Source organism: Trematomus bernacchii, unplaced genomic scaffold (assembly GCF_902827165.1).
Source record: "Trematomus bernacchii unplaced genomic scaffold, fTreBer1.1, whole genome shotgun sequence".
Classification (NCBI taxonomy): Eukaryota; Metazoa; Chordata; class Actinopteri; order Perciformes; family Nototheniidae; genus Trematomus; species Trematomus bernacchii.
The window spans coordinates 3,861,363-3,882,819 of NW_022987593.1; the positions used below are offsets into that span (position 1 = coordinate 3,861,363).

At 38.3% G+C, this 21,457-nt stretch overlaps 1 protein-coding gene across 1 annotated transcript; it reads left to right on the top strand.

The window, feature by feature from the left end:
* Positions 1-5,290: 5,290 nt before the first annotated feature.
* Positions 5,291-8,969, top strand: LOC117482266 (CD209 antigen-like protein E). Its single transcript, XM_034130329.1, has 6 exons — positions 5,291-5,446; positions 5,822-5,908; positions 6,379-6,462; positions 7,666-7,808; positions 8,336-8,436; positions 8,623-8,969. Exons 1-6 carry the CDS (start codon positions 5,314-5,316, stop codon positions 8,768-8,770), a joined length of 696 nt encoding a protein of 231 aa, XP_033986220.1. The 5' UTR covers positions 5,291-5,313; the 3' UTR covers positions 8,771-8,969.
* The last annotated feature ends 12,488 nt before the right edge of the window (positions 8,970-21,457 follow it).

Sequence of the window (21,457 nt, forward strand, 5' to 3'; positions counted from 1 at the left end):
TACATAATTGTACAGGATATTGCTATATTATTTCTCATGTTTTACTTCTACACATTAATATCTGATTTGTAAAACATCACAGACAGAAAGGTATATCCGTCATTTAATGGTAAGCTATTGAAATTGTGATTCCATAGATGTGTCTCCCATCACCCAAATCCCCTGACTATTCTCTCAACTCAGTATTTACATTCTTATATTCAAAGAAAATCAGTAATATCTTTAAAAACTACAAGTCCTTTTCTATCAGCTGTGCACCGTTATGGTGTAAATATAACCTATCTACCAATTGGATCAAATATAAAAGTCAGCCGTATTAGTATTGATACTGCAAGGAGACGTATTTTGTGAAAAGAAATGTAAGATGTTGTTTAATTGTTGATATATTTATGATCCACGTCACGTATTCAGTTTCGGCGGCAGTTCTTCCAGAACTTCAGTCCAGAAGTCTTCTCATCAGGGCTCTATAAATAAAGAACTATGGCAGATGTGTAATATTTAATGCAGCCGAACCGTGTATTACAATGCCGTTATGTGATGACTTTCAAAGAGAAAAGCAAGAACACTCGGAATAAAGTATTATTATTATTTTTTTTAATGTTTTCGGATTTCACATCGCATAAACACCATATCCCAACGTGCATTGCGGCTAAAACATCCAATCAGCGAGCTGAGGATCTTTCCTACGTCTGTTTCCGGTATTGTTCCTGTAATGAAAGTTCACATTTATGCTACATTGAAGGGTGGAATTGACTACACATCTTCAGAAACATAATTTGCTTCAGATATATACTGTAACTCATAGCAATATTGTAACCATTAAGAAAAGCCAACTGCATTAAAAACCCAGTTAACAAACACAAGGTAAAGTATTTTTCCTTCAGTAATGAAGATGTAATTCCAATGTAGACACACCTGGGGTCGCTGTTCAGTCTGTTACGCTGAGCCATGCATTGTCTGGAACGTAAAAGGGACGAAGAAGACAAAGTGAAGTGACGTACTTCCGGTTCAATGTGAAAACATTCCCAGTTAAACCATAGATATATATAAAAACATATGTTTATATATATCTATGAGTTAAATAACATAAACAAATCGCTTAATAAAAAGATAAAACACTGGCATGTAATTTACGTTTGGATTAAATAGAATGGTTTTGAATAATAGATGAGAGTAAAATCTACGTCACAGCCCCACCCACTTTTGGGGAAACCAACGCTGTCATTTGAACGGTGATCAAGCCTGAAGCCACAGAGCTCTTCTGCTGTCCTTAGAGGAAGTTTGAGGTGTTTGAGGTGCAATAAACGACACAGCAGCTTTTTGGCATGTTAAAACTCTGCCTCGCAGCTGGCGAAATTACAGCCTCGCCTACTGATTTTAATTTAACCATAGGATATCAAGCCCGATCGTCGATTTCAAATGTGTGCTCTAAAATGATATTAATAAATGACTATTATCATTATTATAAGCTAGAAAAGAAATGTCAAAGATAGGTAGAAAGCAAACTTATTTAAGATATGTTCAGAACAAACGTAACGTGGGACAAAAGACGTTTCTTGTTAAACGTAATTGAGAATGCTGTATGAAACGACTACAAACAATATTGTGATTATTAAGCATTAACCAGCATAATAACGGATTTGGTCAACTGAAAAGTCAGCCGCCAGCCAGCGCGAAAATAAGTTTGCTCTAAAATGATATTAATAAATGACTATTATCATTATTATAAGCTAGAAAAGAAATGGCAAATATAGGTAGAAAGCAAACGTATTTAAGATATGTTCAGAACAAACGTAACGTGGGACAAAAGACGTTTCTTGTTAAACGTAATTGAGAATGCTGTATGAAACGACTACAAACAATATTGTGATTATTAAGCATTAACCAGCATAATAACGGATTTGGTCAACTGAAAAGTCAGCCGCCAGCCAGCGCGAAAATAAGTTTGCTCTAAAATGATATTAATAAATGACTATTATCATTATTATAAGCTAGAAAAGAAATGGCAAATATAGGTAGAAAGCAAACGTATTTAAGATACGTTCATAACAAACGTCATATGAGAGAAAATAGGTTTCTAGAAGATATGTAGAAAATAAACGTATTTAAGATATGTTCATAACAAACGTAACGTGGAAGGAAATACGTTTCTTGCGAAACGTATTTGAGAATGCAGTTTAGTTTTGTGGGAACGTAATTTCTAGGAGACAGGGTTGACACGTCTGAACTGTAAGGAAAATAGTATTTCTTCTTTACATTGTGTGAAATTTTGCTTCAATAAAAGGAACAAAATCATCTTCGTTTTAGACGTTTCCATGTGTTTTGTGTAGTTCATAGTTGATGAGTCAACAATGAAGCAGTTTGGTGTTTACCGTCATTTGGCACGTGTATTTTTGGTTCGTGTGTGTAGCATTTTTAATGGCAGTGTTTTGAAAATGGCAACAAGTGAATATGTCAGATTTCTGTGTCAGATTTTTGCTCTTTGAGTGTGAGATTAAATAATTGTGCTTTACAGCATGTGTTATTTTAGTGTGTGAGCAACAGAAAATGAACTGTAAGTGAAAACACCTACGCATGATACAGCATCAAATAATGGAAAAAACTCTTACATAAAGATGGGATTTTATCAGTGATGAACTGATGATTATGAGGTAAAATGTAAAATAAATGTAAGTAGTGTCTAAATATTACTTTATTAGTGAATTTTGGGTTTTATTCACCGTTGACTGTTATAGGCTAATGTTGAAATGATATCCAACAATTGAGAAATGTATAACAAGGCTTGTAAATTGTTATTCTTGGTTTTGTATCCCCGCCAACTTTCAATTTTCAAAACAAAACTTTCAAGGTGAGTGACAAATGGCATAGGAAAGACATTACAGTAAATGTAAATTGAAACAAGTTTGTCCTCAAATTCTTAACAGTCTGATCAGTGAACTGGATTTTCACACAGTGTCTTCTTCAAGAGTGAGCAAATAAGCCCATTACCACTGCGACCAGATTTAGAAGATGACACAAACAGGAAGAAACAAGTGTGTGAAAAAAGACTCACACTGACTCACTGTCTGTTTCACTAGAACAACTGAAAGCTCCTTATAATTATACTGTATGATCAAAACCTTTCATACATGCCATTTCTTCATCACCCTTTCACCTTTGAATATAAAGTACAACACAAATCACAAGGAACAACTTATTTGACCTAAAGCCGTATATTTTAAATATATAAATCTGAAAAGCATGTTGAAAAATTAAGTGTTTTAGTGTGCATTTCATATTTTTATTATTGAATCGGGAGCACTAATTTCTCCTTTTCATTATCAAATGAATATAAAAAAAGCAGTACATTTCCTCCAGGTTTCTCAAAATATCCTGTTTCCCTTTTTGTTTCTACGTCACTTTTTCTAAAGAAATAGTTTAACCTATTAGTAGCCAAATATGTAACAGTTTTTTTTTCTCATTTTACAAAACACTAATATCAATCTTTTGGCATATTATACAATTTAATAGGAAGCGGTTTAATCATGGTTTTCCTGTTCGAGGTTTTTATCATTGCTTAAGCACAATTTAAAAATGAGTTCCTTTTGTCGAAACACTAAACAATTCAGACAACATCACACACAGCAGAACTCCTCAGATATTTTTAAAACGATTTTGTCCAAAATATGAATGTACACTTGATTGGTGAGTGTTTGTACACCTCACGGTCGTGTTTGTTGAATTTATAGGGACGTATTTTAAAAGTGAATCTTTATTTATGGCATACAACACCAAATCATGAATAGATATCTCAACACATAAAGAGCAGATCTTGACTGTAATCTTGAAGATTGCCCAGGAATGGCAAAAGAAGTTACATCCTGTTTAGTTTCCAGAATTTGCTTAGATTTCAAGATATGGGATGCGATTTTGCTGCTTAAACTTCTTTTAGTTTCAATCATTGTTTGCTTCATGTTTCATTTTAGCAATTGAAAAAATACCTTGGAGGCTCAAAAGCTTCAAAGCTGAGAGGAAAGCTTAGGTACAACTGTTAAAGTGTTAAAAGCTCCAGTACGCAGTGAATACACTTTATTTAGCTTTAAATTGTTTAAGTGTAATGCCTCATTCTATAAGTAGTTTTAAGAACTTCCCCTTCTTCTCTCTTCTCTTTGTTATAATTTATTCAAACAACAAGAGACAGATCGGGGGGAGAACAAAGCACTGAGATATAAAATACCTGACAAAAAGAGTTCTACTTTGTTGTACTTTCTTGTGGCACACTTCTGCTTTGTATCAGGAAACAGTCAACTTTGAGAGCACTTTTGGAAATGTTAAGCACCTCGAGGGCAGTGATGACAAGTTGTGTTTCCACACAATGTGACACATTTTGTGGAGGTTTGTTGTTTCAGGCTGCATGTTTATAAATTGCAATTCCTCTTTATCTTGATCTCAAAGAAGACAGAGAAACAGCTGAACCAAAACAGTCAAGTTCTCTGTCCCAATATTCATATGATCTTAGATTTTAAAGGTTAATATCACATAATCAAATGTATTTTAAATGGCTAACAGACTTTTAATATCCACTCCTCTGCAGGGATCTTTCTTCAACGAAGCCACACTCTGTTTCCATTTACTAATGTAATGTTTAATCATTCATTTCAATGTGTCCTTCGTTCCTCTTGTATGCTCTATTTGTGATAATTAGAATGATTAAAGTTGTGTGATAAGCAGTTTTCTAGATACAATTTACATTTGAATACACTGCAATGTTTCCCAAACTGCCCTGACTGCTCATGTAGTATTAGAGAGTGATGCAATAATCATCCGCTTAAGTTAATTAATATGTCATAATTCATTTTTGACAATTATACTAAAAACACACATGTTTCAAAGAGCAAGACAACTCTAGAAACCTTTAAACTCTATGATCATTGTAAGGCCACATTTTGAAAATAATGTAAATAAATAAGGCAATACAGAATTAACTTTAAAATTAAGGTAATTTAAAGATCCAATCCGATCCAATCCACTTTATTTATATAGCACATATTAAAAACAGAGGGTTTAGCGAAGTGCTTCACAGCAGACATAACATTATAATAAAATATAATATTACAATAATAGATAAAAGGCACACATAAGAATAGATAAAAAGGCATACATAAAGATGTTTTAGGATCTTCATCTTTGCAGGTGATAAAGTTGTGGCCAGTGCAGTGGTTAAAGGTTAAGGGTAAGGAAAATGAGGAAGAAGAAGTGGATTACAGAACAGATTCTTTTAGAGAAATACGCATTCTGCCTGACCATCGTGTGTCTCCAGTCATCGGGTAAAATATGGCGAGGTTTATCCATAGAGAGGAATCTGAGATCACCATGGACTATGTGAATCTACCTGAGCCGACAGCCGGGAGTAACGCCCTGGAGAGCGGACCTGGTGAAGACGCTGGACTGACTCCTGCAGTGTGCGGTGAGACAGAAAACATTCAATTTAACATTTCTAAAAAATTGAACCGTACAAGCAATATGAACATTTTAATTTGAGAATGTATTGTTCAGAATTCAAAGAAGATTTAATTGTAGAAATACTGAGGAAAAATCTATATCTCCATTTGTCAATTGTGTGATTTTTCACTTAAGATCCTATATATCCATGTTTGACTTTGTTGACACGGTTTACTTTCAAGTACTGTTAGTTTACCAAGCAGAATTCGGTCTGCACATATCCTAAAATGTAGTGAATTCAAAATGCCAACAGAGTAAAATTATTCAGTTAATGCTGTAAACTTGTGTCTTGCAGTAGGTCTTTATTTTGTCAGCATGTCTGTCTGATTTCTGCGCACAGGGAGAACACTCAGACTGGTTGCTGTGAGCTTTGGACTCCTGTGTATCCTACAAGTTGCTCTCAACATTTCCCTGCACTTCACTCTCTGTAAGTCATTTCAAACCGTCTCTACTGATGCATTTTATCAGAAGACCAGAACATCTGCTTTCCACCACAGTTAAATTATTGCATTTAAAAAATGTGAGACTTTCTTTAAGGGGTTTAAGTATGAATATAGAATTTAAGATAACTCTGTGTTTATGCTCATGCTCCCTCACAGTTTCTATCCAATTCAGCTTGGATAGCTAGGGGAAGTTGAGACAACACATGGCATAATAAAAGCGTGTTTTTGTTTCTGAAGCAAACCAATTACTTTCAGCTATGATACAACTTGAGCATCTGTTATCTTGCATATATCCGCTCTACATTAGACGATATATATTATACAGATTTGCTTCTCCCCCTGCCTACTTGTAAAAGGGTCTTTGATTAAGATGCTGACTGCATGTTGTGAAAATGTTTGGTTTAATGTAATGTAAATATTGAATTCTCAATGAAGTGTTTTTTTGCTCTTTCAGACAGTAAGACATCAGATATAGATGTCAGTTGCACAAACCTGACTTACGAGACTGAGAAGCTGAAGAAGGAACTGATTAACTTTGGTCAGTGGGAGGAGGAAACACATAATGATTTGCATGCAAAGGATCATTTTTGGCCAAATCGGAAATCATGTATAGTCTATCAGATGAAAATTCACAATAAATATTGACAGTGCAAAATGGAATTATAATGCTCTGTTGTAATGAGGACTTTACGGTGATAGTGAGGCTTGGATTTTGGGGTAAACACTATACAAATATATTGCTGTTAATTAACATACCCACTTTTGGTATTAATTGGACTTTCTGCACAGCTGAAACAAACAAGTTAGTTTGACACAGGTCAGGTTGGAGGTATTTGGTTCTTTGTTTTTGTCTGACTGATTCAAATTGATACAAATTGATACATTGAAAACTCAGCAAAGTAATGTAATAAAACAGCCATGCCATAATACTGTATCTGTCTGTAAAAAAACTCATGATGTTCAGTTTTTGGGGACATTGTTGGATATCAATCACATGTTTATCGTTAAAGGTTTAGGTAGAGGTGGTGAAATTTGTATTTTTGTCCTTCCTACATGTTGGGGGCAGGGTATTAGAAACTTCTCTCAATACAAAGGTCATCCAGTAAAATACCATCACTCACTGTGTGACTTATACATATAATTTAATATGTGACGACCCCTGTCCACTGGGTGTCCATTTGTCCTTTTGCTTGGTGGCTCTACTTTGTTTAGTAGGGGGGAAGGGACATATGTTGTTGCATTGATACATTTCAACACCTCCACACAGAGAAAAATAACTAACCCCTCTATGTCAACAGAAACTGAACATCCTAGGCGTCATAATTGCGTTAGATTGTACAGGTGTACCTACCAATCACATGTAATAGGTGGATAAATTACTGAAAGGAATAACAAAATGTAGTTTAAAACCTTTTTTAAAAAAAAGTTTGTTGTTAATTCCTCTTTTGAAAAAAGGGATAAAGTCCTGAAATTATAAATCGATCAATTCAATTTTATTTATATAGCCTAAAATGACAAATAAAAATGTGCCTGATGCAGACTGTCCTTAAACCCTTGCAGATAACAAGAAAAAACTCCCCAAAAAATTGGGGACATGTTGTTTTGAATTGTGAGCTTTATAATGCTTACATTTGATTCAATTGAATTCATCAATTCATAATTGCTATTCAAATTTGTAAATTGTACAATCACATACGTTAATTCCTGAGGTATTAAGGTTTTCTTTGTTGTGGTCCCACAGATCACTTTTTCCAACAAGGCTGGGTGTATATCCGTCCCAGTTTCTATTACATTTCTTCTGTCAGGAAAACGTGGCTAGAAAGCAGAGCTGACTGTCTGCAGAGAGGTGCGGACCTCGTGATCATCAACAGCAAAGCAGAGCAGGTGTGTGTGTGTGTGTGTGTGTGTGTGTGTGTGTGTGTGTGTGTGTGTGTGTGTGTGTGTGTGTGTGTGTGTGTGTGTGTGTGTGTGTACGTATTGTGTACACATTTTCTGTTAAAATCTCCTGTATTTTGAATCGTGTGATGGATGTCAAGTCAAAGTCAACTTTAATGTCAATCTTCCAGTTTGTGTGTACATACAGAGAGATCGAAATACTGTTTCCCACAATCCCGAATATAAAAACAATGTATATAGAATATAAAATGTAAAAATATGTGTGCAAATATGTATGCATGTATATACACAGTGCGACTGGTTTCTGCTGTTAAGAAACCTAAATAAAAACACAACAATCAATATATACAAAATAACAGTCACTTCAATATTTTGAGAATGTACATCAGTGCAAATTGTCCATAGAATGTGCATTATTGCAATATTGTCCATAGCAGCGTAAAAAGTGTCCGGTGTCAAGGCCACCGTCCATTTCTACTGATGATTGACGATAAGTGTTTTTCTCTGTAAACCAGGATTTCATAACAAAATTCAACAGACTCATATGGATTGGACTGACGGACGTAAAAACCGAAGATACTTGGAAGTGGGTGGATGGCACTTCACTCAACAAAAGGTTAGCTCATAGCTTTTTTTTCAAATGACATTAAATCAAAAAAGCGTCTTGTAGATGTTCATGTTAGATTAATAAATATATCTAAAATGATTCAAAGGGAACATTTAATTGTGCAATTTAAACCAGTTTATCAGATGCATCTTGTGTTATGTTTGTTGTTAAAGAAGATTTATGTTTTGGTTTCAGCTACTGGGGACCCGGGGAGCCGAACAGCTTTGAAGGCAATGTGGAGGACTGTGTAGAAATAAGGTTTTTTGACCTGGAGAACAGCTGGAATGATATTCAATGTGGAGATCAAAACTTCTGGATCTGTGAAAAGATGTTAGCTATATAACGCAACATAATAATGAAATAAACTCCACTTCAAAAACAGACAAGGAGGCACATGCGCAGATACAGATAGAGAAGCAAACCAGATTTAAAGTCTTTAGGAATATCTGATTTGTGGCTTTGTTTAATAAGGAAGGAAATGTTTTGAGCGCGTTGACCTCAACAGCACTCTCAGTGCATGTAAATGTTTGTTTAAAATACATGTATTACACTGGCTTATTTGTATTTATACTAGGGCTGTCAGTCGATTAAAATATTTAATCGCGATTAATCGCATGATTGTCCATAGTTAATCGCGATTAATCGCAAATTAATCGCACATTTTTTATCTGTTCTAAATGTACCTTAGAGGGATATTTTTCAAGTTTTTAATACTCTTATCAACATATGAGTGGACAACTATGCTTTATATGTTTGTTTATTATCATTTGAACAATGACAAATATTCTCATGAATATTAAACACAACAACCTCTGAACATTACAAATATTCGCCTCAATTCAACCTAGAACCTCTCTCATACAATACTGTGTGTGTGTGTGTGTGTGTGTGTGTGTGTGTGTGTGTGTGTGTGTGTGTGTGTGTGTGTGTGTGTGTGTGTGTGTGTGTGTGTGTGTGTGTGTGAATGTGGAGGATCGTTGGAGCTATGTGCAGCTCAAGGCATATATGCCTGTGTGTATGAGCTGTGTTGCGCGCACTATCCGTGCTGAGTGTGCTGTCTGGCTACCTGCATAAAGTCAAGTGCTCGGCGCAGTTGTCGGCGAAATGTCGCTCCTCTGTTTTCATTGAAACAGCTCCTTATATCCGTTAGCTCAGCTAGCTAGCACCAGATGCTAACAACAACACGTAAGGTGTGCTTCGCTCGCGCCACACATACACACACCCTCCCGGTCCTCCCGATGGCCAGTCCGGGCCTGCCGGTGAGCGTGGAAGTGTGGTCTGCCACAAGCGGGCAGCAGGAGCGGGGCTGTCAGCATCAGCTTGTAGATGGTATTTTAAACTCGATGCGCTCTGAAACTACGGCGGCCGAGGACAAAAAATACACATGCGTTAATCGCGTTAAAATAATTAGTGGCGTTAATTTTTTTTTGCGTTAACGCGTTATTAACTTGACAGCCCTAATTTATACCATTACTGAAAGTGAAAGCAATGGAATAACCTAAGCTGTTTGAATTAAGATCATTCCTATTGAACTAGATGTATGTTTAAAGTCTTGTTTCTGCAGATGCTCTAAACCCCATCTGATAATTCAATGGATGGTTGCCAATATTTACAAATAATCATGTGATAATAATTGAAAGTGTGTAATGATTGCTTGGCATTATGTCTGGGAAGGAGAATACAACTAATACAGTTTTTTCTATCCTCTGGCACAATAAATGAATCAATTAAATGTTAAAATGTCAAGTATTCGGTATTGCATTAAACAACAGTTTACTATATTGTTTTTTTTTATTCAAATAATAATAAACCACCAGCTGTCATGCAGCTTTACTTCAAATACTTTGTCAGTGCTGCAGCTACAAATATTCACCTTCTGAGCACATCTATCTTTCAGTCTACAGATAGATGGATGGGTATAGATAGCTATACTAGATAGATAGATAGATCGATCGATAGATACATAGATATATATTAGATAGATAGATAGATAGATAGATAGATAGAGATAGATAGATAGATATTAGATAGATGATAGATAGATAGATAGATAGCTATACTAGATAGATAGATCGATCGATAGCTATACTAGATAGATAGATCGATCGATCGATCGATCGATAGATAGATATATATATATATATATATATATATAGATAGATATTAGATAGATGATAGATAGATGATAGATAGATAGATAGATAGATAGATGGATGTGAACTGTGACATTAAAACATTTTGTGATAATAGAAAGCCCCACCATGTAGTTTGTATAAGGGTCACCTAACACCTTTCAAACCACCAGCCCTCAGTTTCCTGATGACGTGGCAAACACATGCGTAAATAGAAATGATAGTTACTTTCCGTGCACAGTTGAGGGTGATGAATGTCAAACGCACACACTGCAGACTTTGATGACATCAGGCAGCACGGACCAAACTGCACCTTCAGTACAGCTGGACACCATGGGTGAAATGTATGAAGGTAGATATGGTGCAAAATGCGAGAGCGTGTAAAACCTGATGTGAGCACTTGCAGAAAAGAAATCTGAGCTTGTGTGCATACATTTACACTTGTATAACATATCCGTATCTTTGAACCACATTTGAAGTCACAGAAGAAAAAAAAAAGTTTTGTAGCTTGTAGAAAAAAAATGAATTTAGTGATGAAATGTTCACTTGCAGAAAAATATATATTTTTTAAATATATTTTCCATTACAACTGCAACTTGGTTATTACAACCTCTCAAATCAGTCATTACAACTTCACGAATCTGCTCTGTGGCAGTATAAATCCACGAATCTGCGGCCTTGACTTTTGCTACACTTCTTGCGATGAATGTGTCGCAAAAGTAATTTTCACCTGTAGATGTGGGGGGACGGAGGGGGGTTGGAGCGAAGGGGCGGAGCTATCACAACGACGAGCCTCGGGTCAGCCACACAGTCACAGCCATAGTCAGGTCGAACCAGATGACTGCGGGGCTAACGGTCCGTGTCGCTACCAGTCCGCTGACATAGCGCGTCAATCAACGGTAAGTTTTGCCCATTACTTCCCCAGTATTACTTTGAATATTATTATTGTGATTGAGGATGAAATCCGCTATGAAGACCACCGTTTTATATCGTGCAGTTTAGCGGCAAAATAACGTCAGTTAGCCAGCTAACGCTAGCTTTGTTGAATTTATGCTAGCTAAACAAGTAGTGGTTGTAGTCTATACAGCAGTAATTCATATATTATAGCCTACTGCTTTGGCACTAACGGTTGATAACCGTTTATGAACATAAAACCAATTGAACTGTACTGAAATAATGACAAGTTTTATAATTGTCTTGGGCTCCTGCTGTGTTTTTAAAGCCTTTGTAAATTATCCATGCTATTTTCTATTTAGAACGAAGACTTCAGAATCTTAAAATCCCTTGACGTTTGTATGCAATTGTGCTAAATTCAACACTGGAATCAAGCAAATATGAATATGTTTGCATGACGTTATTTATATTTTGCCATCACTCAATTATACGTTTAATACATTTAAAGGGGACCTATCATGCAAAATGCACTTTTGTACGTCTTTTATACATGAATATGTGTCCCCGGTGTTCCAGGGAACTCACCAAGTGTCAGAAAACACAACCCTCTCTATTTTCCTCCATACCCAAATCTCTAAAAAAGGGGCTGCACCGGATCTGATAAAAACGGATCCAGATTTGAACACTGTCCTGACGTCAGGACGGTGGCGCTACGGCTATTGGGCCAACTCTCCACCTATCAGGGGAATGTGGGGTTGGGCCACGGCCACGGCCATTGCCCAACCTCTCATTCGCATATAGGCTATCGGCAGGCTCCCCCAGTCACATCTATGTTTTTGCGTACTCTAACAATGATGTCGTCCAAGGGAGTTAAACGTTGTGCTGATGTTGGCTGCAATAATCTGGACAAGGGCAAGGTACTGCATGCACTGCCATCTCTGGAAAAAGACAGGAATCTGTGGCTAGAGTTTATTTTCCAGGGACATGTGCCAGAAGACTACAGCAGATTTCTGCTTGTGTGTTCACAACATTTTGCCCCGGACATGTTTATGAACGTCACTCAAGTCAAAGAAGGATTTGCCTCCAAACTAAGGCTAAATCCGGGATCAATACTGAAGTAAAAAGATATGATTCTAAACTGTATTGAAGTAAACATGTATTATTTTGAATTGTATTTTAGTGAACATGTATTGTTTGAACTGTTTTAAGTAATCACATATATAGAAATTATATTCTCACTTACAACTCACTGACCCAGAGATCCTGTTACACACACATACACCTCCCTTCTCACCAGCACACACACACACATGTTCTTTTCAAGGTTCTTTATGGGCATCATTATATCTGTATACAATGTTTAATTGTCTGAGAGTAACAGTTTATGTGAAATATCCATGGGAAAATAAGGGAGTGGATATCGGGGCAGAGATAAGATTGACTTTGACCTTGTGGAACCTTGGAATCTCACGTTCTGGTCAGAACTCTGATTCGCTGTATTGGACCTGACCAGAAGTGAATCCAACCAGTAAAAACACCTGGGGGAGTGAGCAGCTCACACAGCTCCTCCTCACGGACTCTCTAATTCGCTTCGGAGTAAAATGGGAAGGGAGAAGTCAACCCATCTCTGCCCCAAAATATGAATATGAATACTGTTGTTTTTGTATGAAAAATGCTTTCTTGTTTGATGAGTTGGTTGGTCCCGATATCTGTGTCCGCATCGCATCACAAACCTGAAGTCCGGAGTACTCTGTAAAACTTGTATACGTGTTTTGTTTCCTACCAGTAAACTCAGATAATTGTTATAACTTTTGATTCCGGTGTTTTCAATTCCTTTCTTTATTAAATAGAGATCAGCCTCATCCAACGAACGGCGCGTAGCAGAGGGGGGGGCTATCAGCCACCACCAATAGGTGTTCTGCTCCAACAATACCCACCATCCGGGACCAGGCCAGTGAGGCCACATCCAATTTGGAAGCTGTACGTTTTTATTTAGCGGTGTTTTTCCTGATAAAGCTATTCTAGCTTGTAGCATGTAGCATGTAGCATGTAGCTTCACCGTATCAATGTCGCCTCAAACCCAAACAGTAATCGGTTAGGTGTTTATATGTTTTTGTAAAAAAGAAAATTATTTTGTACGCTCCGCTGTCTTTGCTTTTATTTTAATTATCAGGCATTTGATAACATGCTCAGACATACTGCCGCAATGGCGATTTGTGTGAAGGCTGTAAAGCCACGCCATAGGAGATAACAGAAGTATTTATTCTCGTATTTATTAGTATTTTGTATCCTCTAAAATCATATAAAGTAAGTTATAATAACAAACGTAATCTTCTGTAGCTAATGCTTTCCACTACACGGCCTCGCTCGGCCCCGCTCGGTATGGCTGGGCCTCGTTAGGACTGGCTCACTTTATGGCGCATTTCCATTACAGTTTAGGAACTGGGGCAGTATCTATAGTAACGCAGTGTAGGCGGAGCCGTGACGTGATCTTCAGAGGACCCCAGAAAAACAACACAGCCGTTAGCTGTTAGCACTCAGAGCTCACAGCTCCTCATATATGTTCAGAAACTAGACAAAAGTTAAACAAGTACAAACCACAGACTGCCTGTGTCATGGTGAATACAGTCGCTGCTTTATTTATGTCTGTATAGGCCGTTGTTGTGAGTGTGGACGGTCGGGGCATATACTGCGTTAGCTTAGCCAATCTCCATTTAGAAAACAAGCATTTTAAAAGGTTTTTCCCCTGCCGTCTGTCTGCAGACTTGACAAAGCATTAATTCATGGTTTTTACTAACCGGTATCAGTATGTTGTTACTTCGGCATCATTTTAAAACGTGTATTACAATTAAATCACGGTCAAATATGTCCATCTTGTTGTAGTTGTTGCCCCCTTTCCAGCGACGCTCTCTCTAGTTTAGCATACTCAGCCCGACTCAGCCTCGTTGTCTCTGGCCCTGGCCCCACGATTTTATGAGGCCAGAAAAACTGTGAATTAGGACCCGCCGGCCGGTACTAGGCCAAGTGGAAACGCAACCAAAGACGGGCCGCTGACGTCACAGCCCTCTTAAACCGGGCTGCGGGCTGTAGTGGAAACGCGCCATAAGTGCCGTTTTTTGCAGCGTTATATGTACAAGCTTTTGTGATTGTAGTCTGTAAGAATGATCAGATATCATCGATCTGTAAGCTACGCTACGATAATGAGACACGCCGTTTTTTGCAACGTTATATGTAAAAGCTTTTATGTGTTTACTTGTTAGCACACATGAATTTAAATGGGTGTGTGTGTGCACGACTGTTAGGATCTATGGGGGAGGGGGGAGACACACCACGAGTAAAACCGAGCTAAAGCACTGTTGGTTTGTTGTTGTTGTTGTTGTTGACGGGGCCTTACCTCCAGCAACAGGCTAATTAGTGGCTAGCACTCATTACAGTCAGTCTACTGAGCTCAGCCCTTCTCCAACACATCATCTGTATCCTGTCAGAAACACAGCATGCACGTTACGGTTCCAAACTAACTCAGATTGGAAAAGGCTAAGCAAAGAGCTTTGCTAAATAGCAGAGGTGGGGACTCGAGTCACATGACTTGACTCGAGTCAGACTCGAGTTGCATAATTTTTGACTTGAGACTTGCTTGACTAACATTGATAAAAGACTTGACTTGACTTTGACTTGGTATTCATGACTTGAGACTTGACTTAAGCTTGAGACAGATGACTTGAAAGGACTTGACTGTTTAAAATGAAATATTTGCGTTTGTTTTTGTAGTGAGATATTACGTTTAGTTTTTTCGAAAAACGTGATTGGGTGATTATAGCGCCGTGCGCGCAAACCTGGCAACCCACTAGACGGCAGGAGCGTCAGTTAACATGGCAGCGGCTAGCGTTACTCCAAAAATAGTGAAGTTTGGATTCAAGGATTATGTTGTCGATGACGCTAATAAGAAGAGAACAGCGGTATGCAGGGTCTGCAGCATAAAGATCAGTGACACGACCACCACAACATCCAACTTCATTCGTCACTACAAAAAACCCCACAGAGAAAGGTGCGTGAATGTGTTGTGTTAGCTAGAAAGCTAACGTTAAGTTTAAGCTACGTTAGACTTGGTTTCAAATCGATTAAGCAAAGAGAAGACAAAACGGTAAATGAACACTGGAACCTCCAAGGGATTCATTTGTACTAACCCTGATACTGACGGGCTGTCAGGAGAGGGAGAGAGAGAGGAAAAGAGATGCCTCGTTTATTTCCCCTGTGTTATTCTCAGAAGTTACTGTAAACTGTTGAATAATGTAGTTCATCTACTTTTAGTAGTTTGTTTAAATGTTTTTGCATCATTCCTTGATTTATTGTAAAATGAATCTGAACTTTTTGATCTGTTATGATGATAAACTGAAGCCATTTCTAAATTAACCCAATTAAGTGAGTTTTAAATCGTCCTACTTAGTTTATAAGGAAATGATGAAGAGGAACAAATTAAATGATTTGAAAATGATATCTATGTAGGTGCTGACGCTGTTGGCGGTTCTAGTGTTAACAGAAATTTAAATTAAATATGTGTAATGGCAAATGCCATATGATTTTCTTACCTGGAATTCTGCCTTTTTGAACAGACTTTTTGATTGAGTCCTAGCTTTATTGTCTGCAGTTCTAGGGTTAATATGAATCTAATATGATTGTCATCGGTCTAAATTAGATTTCAAATTATTAACTGTGTATGTAATGAAGATCATAGTGTGGGTTAAATCCATTTTCATAACCACTGTCTTTTAACTGATTTAAATGCGGAAACTGGGCTTATTCATCAGAATTTTGTATGACTTGACTTGACTTGACTTGACATGAGCAATGACTTGACTTGACTTGCTTGACTCTCACCACAGTGACTTGGGACTTGCTTGATACTTGTAGGTCAAGACTTGAGACTTGCTCATGACTTGCACATGTAGGACTTACTCCCACCTCTGCTAAATAGACAGTTGTAGCCCCCATCTTTTGGGATTTCAGACTATAATTATCCAAATAGTATTTTCTCATCCTGAATACTAAGTTGAGATGATTTTGTTCTAACTATGTTTTCTTCTTTACAGGCCAGCACCTCACATGCTACCAGCAGATTATCTGTGATGATCGATTCTGCATGTCAGACTAGTGATGTGTCGGTCGCGAACGAGCCGATTCTTTTGAACGGCTCTTTGGTACGAACGAGGGGAACCGAGTCCTACTTGGTGAGAGCCGTTCTTGTTATCGTTCAATCGTTGGTCTGCACTCACTGCCTGCCAAAATCCACTCGCCTTTTAAAAAGCTTGATTTTGTTCCCCAAACGTATTCTGTGAAGACCCGCCCCTACTCTGTTTGGTAGGTTTCAGCACGAGGAGTGAGATGGGGTGGGTCTTAAGGGAATACGCGCGAGAGAGAAGTCTTAACAAGTGGTACAGGACAGGTAGACGACGTGTTTTTCGGATGGAAAATGAGCCAAACGCGAAAACGCAGCAGCATTTGGATGCACTTCAACCAAAACCCAGGCAGTGATAAAGCGCACCATTTGTAAAGGCAAAATATCCTTTAAAGCAGGGTCAACAAATAATCTCCATCGCCACTTAAAAACACAGTAGCCTATCTAATATTAAGAGTTGCGTGAATTTCATTCAAGGCAAGGCAACTTTATTTACTTATCACATACAGAGGGTAAATTCAAAGTAGTATATTCACTGACATGAATGACATGGATATGGCGCCACCTTGTGTCATGTTTACAATGCAGATTATTTACATTAGGTCTGGCAATACAGTCAATCATTATCCTGGTGATTATTTCGCAGATAAACGTAGTAACCCTGCCCCCTTTAAAACAACGGCTCTTTTGAACGGCTCTTTGAAAGGAACGGAGCCATAAGATCCGGCTCCCTTCAAAGAGCAATAATTCCCATCACTATGTCAGACTGACCCCACATTCCGTAAGTGTTTAAAATATTTATTATACAACTATTTACAACCAAAGAGTAGACTTTCATATAAATTCGGACGCAAGCACATGAAAAATAAATCTATACATCTATTGAAGTGCCAGTAATATTCACATTTTTAAAATGAAGTATGTATTCCACAACAAATTATAAAATAAAAAAAATAGAATCAACTTTCAGTGTTTTACATGCATATAAAAATCTAAACCAAATATTTATTTTCCTTTTTTTAACATTGCACAGGCTACGTGGCCAACTTGATGGACCTCATCTTCGACCAAGTCTTTGTGGACCCTGCACTACTACTGCACTACGGCGGCGCAGACGGACCCGGTGGAAGCCCTAGATTCCACCGGGTCCGTCTGCGCCGCGTTACGGCTGCGCCGCGGTTTTAGTCCGGCCTCCTCCGGCGTCATACTCTACCAGGCGCGTTTCAGAAGCATTTCAGAAGCGGAGCGTCTTGCCTGCCGGCTCGCAGTTTTTGTTGATTTGGGCATATTTCCTGGACAGGCTACTTTGTACAGACAAAGTTAATAATAACTGTAATATTCCAGTTATAAACAACATGAATCAAAGATGTGTTGCTGTATTTTAGTGGTAAAAAAATGCATTCATCATCTTAATTATTCTATATATATAATTTACACAGTGCCTGTAAACCGGAGGAGAACGCTGGCATTTCTCCGAAAGACTACGGAGGGATAGGGTCTGCAAAATGAGTTTGTGTGTGTGTATATATATATATATATATGCTATATATGCTCTGAACGTTCCACTTCCTGCCTGCCCGACCTTACGTTACGGCTGCGCCGCGACAAAAATAGGATTCGATCCTAATTTTAGAGGAGCCCTGCGCCGAGCCGCTTCTGGGACGCTTCTGGGGCGCTTCTGAGCCATAACGCGCCGCGTGTGGTGGAATAGCACCCATTGACTAGAGTGGCCGCGATCGCCGCGATCGCCGCGATCGCCGTGAGCACCGCGGCGCAGCAGTAACGCGCCCGTAACGCGCCCGTAACGCGCCCGTAACGCGCCCGTAACGCGCGGCAGACGGACCCGGTGGAATCTAGGGGTGACTGTGTGACTGACCCGAGCCTCGTCGGTCTGATAGCTCCGCCCCTTTGCTCCAACCCCCCTCCCTCCCCCCACATCTACAGGTGAAAATTACTTTTGCGACACATTCATCGCAAGAAGTGTAGCAAAAGTAAAAGCCGCAGATTCGTGGATGTATACTGCCACAGAGCAGATTCGTGAAGTTGTAATGACTGATTTGAGAGGTTGTAACCAAGTTGCAGTTGTAATGGAAAATATATTTAAAAAATATATATTTTTCTGCAAGTGAACATTTCATCACTAAGTTCATTTTTTTTCTACAAGCTACAACACTTTTTTTTTTCTTCTGTGGCTTCAAATGTGGTTCACAGATACGTAGATATTTTATACAAGTGTAAATGTATGCACACAAGCTCAGATTTCTTTTCTGCAAGTGCTCACATCAGGTTTTACACGCTCTCGCATTTTGCACCATATCTACCTTCATAGAAATGTCCATCTATATGAATGTAGAGGAATTATCGGTTTACCACAGCCGGAGCAAAAGGGAGACAAAATGAACAGAAAATATTTATGAAGATGTGTCAATCCTTAATCAGGGGCCACACAGACCTGGAACTGCACCCTCAGATAATAAACATATTACATTGTTTTACACACAGGCACACAAACAGGACAAGACTATATTAGTTTAATATAGTCAAGGTGTGACTTTTGCTCACAAACCCTTTTTACTTGTGGTTATTCTTTCCAAGCACTTTCTGTATCCTTTAATTTACTTGAACCTGAAATACAAAGAAGCACATTGTAAACATTACATTTTACCTTCAGATGCTAAAGAGGTGAAGCGTACACTGTAAAATGTTTGGCTGTAAAATTACAGTAAATTACTGGCTACTAGTTGCATGGATTTCACAGTAATTGACTGTAAATATTTCACAGTAATTTACTGTAGATATTTTACAGTAAATTAGGATAAAAGTACAACTAAATACTGTGACTTTACAGTTGCCGTGCCCATGGAATTACTGTGATATAGCAGTACAGAGCTGTGGTATTATGGTACCTTGCTGTACATAAATTACAGTAATTACCTGTATTTTCACACTATTACTGTAAAAGTAATGCAACACAGTAGCCAGTAATTTACTGTAAATATAAAAATGTAAATAATACGATAATATATTGTAAATTTGACTAGTTAACTGGGATTTTACCTTAACTACACAATTCAATCAGCTCAATCAACAAAGAAAAACAAAGAAAATGCCCATTTTAACTTTTTATTACTCTATTGAAGTGCAAAGTACATTTCACAGTGTCTTGGACATGTTGTTACAGCCCCAACCTCTACTCCGCGGTAGTGGCTCGTACTGAGACCCGCAACATGAAAGAATACACGCAATAACCAGTACTTGGTAACGAGCATTTATTGATAATCAGCCGTTTGCTCACACAAGCGAAACGGGAAACAAAAAGAGGTCTGGTGGACTGGCCAAAAGGAACAAACAGAAGCCGCGAAAACTGGACAACCAGGTCTTCCCGGCTAAACATAAACACATCTGCAAAAATATGGCCTACAGCTCAAAATGGCAAAGAGGTATTCTAAGGAGAGTGTCTCCAGGCGTTAGAATAGGCGAGACATCCTTCTCCTCCAGCTTCTCTTTATATATACACGGCTGAGTGGAATTTGGAATTTGGGCAGAGGCGGAGCCAGGGGCAGACCAGGTGCACCTGGGCAGAGGCGGAGCCAGGGGCAGACCAGGTGCACCTGGGCAGAGGCGGAGCCAGGGGCAGACCAGGTTCACCTGGGCAGAGGCGGAGCCAGGGGCAGACCAGGTGCACCCAATGCGCACTAACATGCGCAGCAGGGAGACAGAAAAGAAAACAAGGAGGGGAGCACTTGTCTACACAGACATCCACTCAAAGTCAACAATCTTTCTGAAGAATGTGCTGACATGGGGGTTTAAATTGCCATGCCTCTTTTTGGCTTTCGAGCCCGTCTCAGGATTAATGCCCAGGAAGCACCTGAAAACAATAAGCCAAGACAACAATTTCAATTTTACAAAGATTTATATGTTGCATCGTTTATTTTTAAGGCACATGCAGCGGTGCCCCTTTCAATTTAAGTAAAACCTGCACCAAAGAAAGAAATTAGTATTTAAAGCCAAGCAAGAGCGATAAAAGCATGAAAATCACTTAATTTGTTGTGTTATCACAGAGAATGGTCTGAATACAGTATTTTACTATGAAATAATACAGTAACATGTTGTGAAATCCTGGTAATCATTTATCCTGTACATTCACAGTAATTAACTGTGCCTGTATTGATTTCACTGTGAAATTCAAAATTACAGTATTATATTGTGAACATTACAGGTAAAGACTGTAAAGTGGTAAAACAGTAATTTATTGTAAAATATTACAGCTAAATATTGTGAAATCATGGTAATATTTTACAGTGAAGTTCCTGCAGAGCTGCTGAAGTTTTTCTGCGTCTGCTGTGTCTATTCCTTCTGACTGGACTCATACCTCTGGTTTACCTTTGGGAGTACTTTGTTAGCTTGATTATAAAACACAAAAGGAGTTTACTGGTTGTCAGTGTTTCTTTATGCATTTGTTTATGTGTCAAACACAGTAATTAACAGCAACTCGGAGTGGAAAATGGAGGTGGCCCTGTTACAAAACAGTTACAACAACCTGACAATACAAAAGGATGAGTTACAGACCAGATACAACATCCTGTCTGAAGAAAGAGAGAAACAAATCAAAGCCCTGATCAGTAAAATAAATGATCTTCAGAGAAAACTTCAAGGCAATTACTGTACAAGTGTAAATGTTCAGTGTTTAAAGAGTTAGGTGCAGAGGGAGAAAGATTACATTTCTGTGGCCAAGAAATGCCATCAATAATCTGTCTCCTCTACTCTCAACAGCAGAAACCAGTCGCAGCGTTGCCTGAGAAGAAGTTCAGAGGACATCAAGAAGAAATCG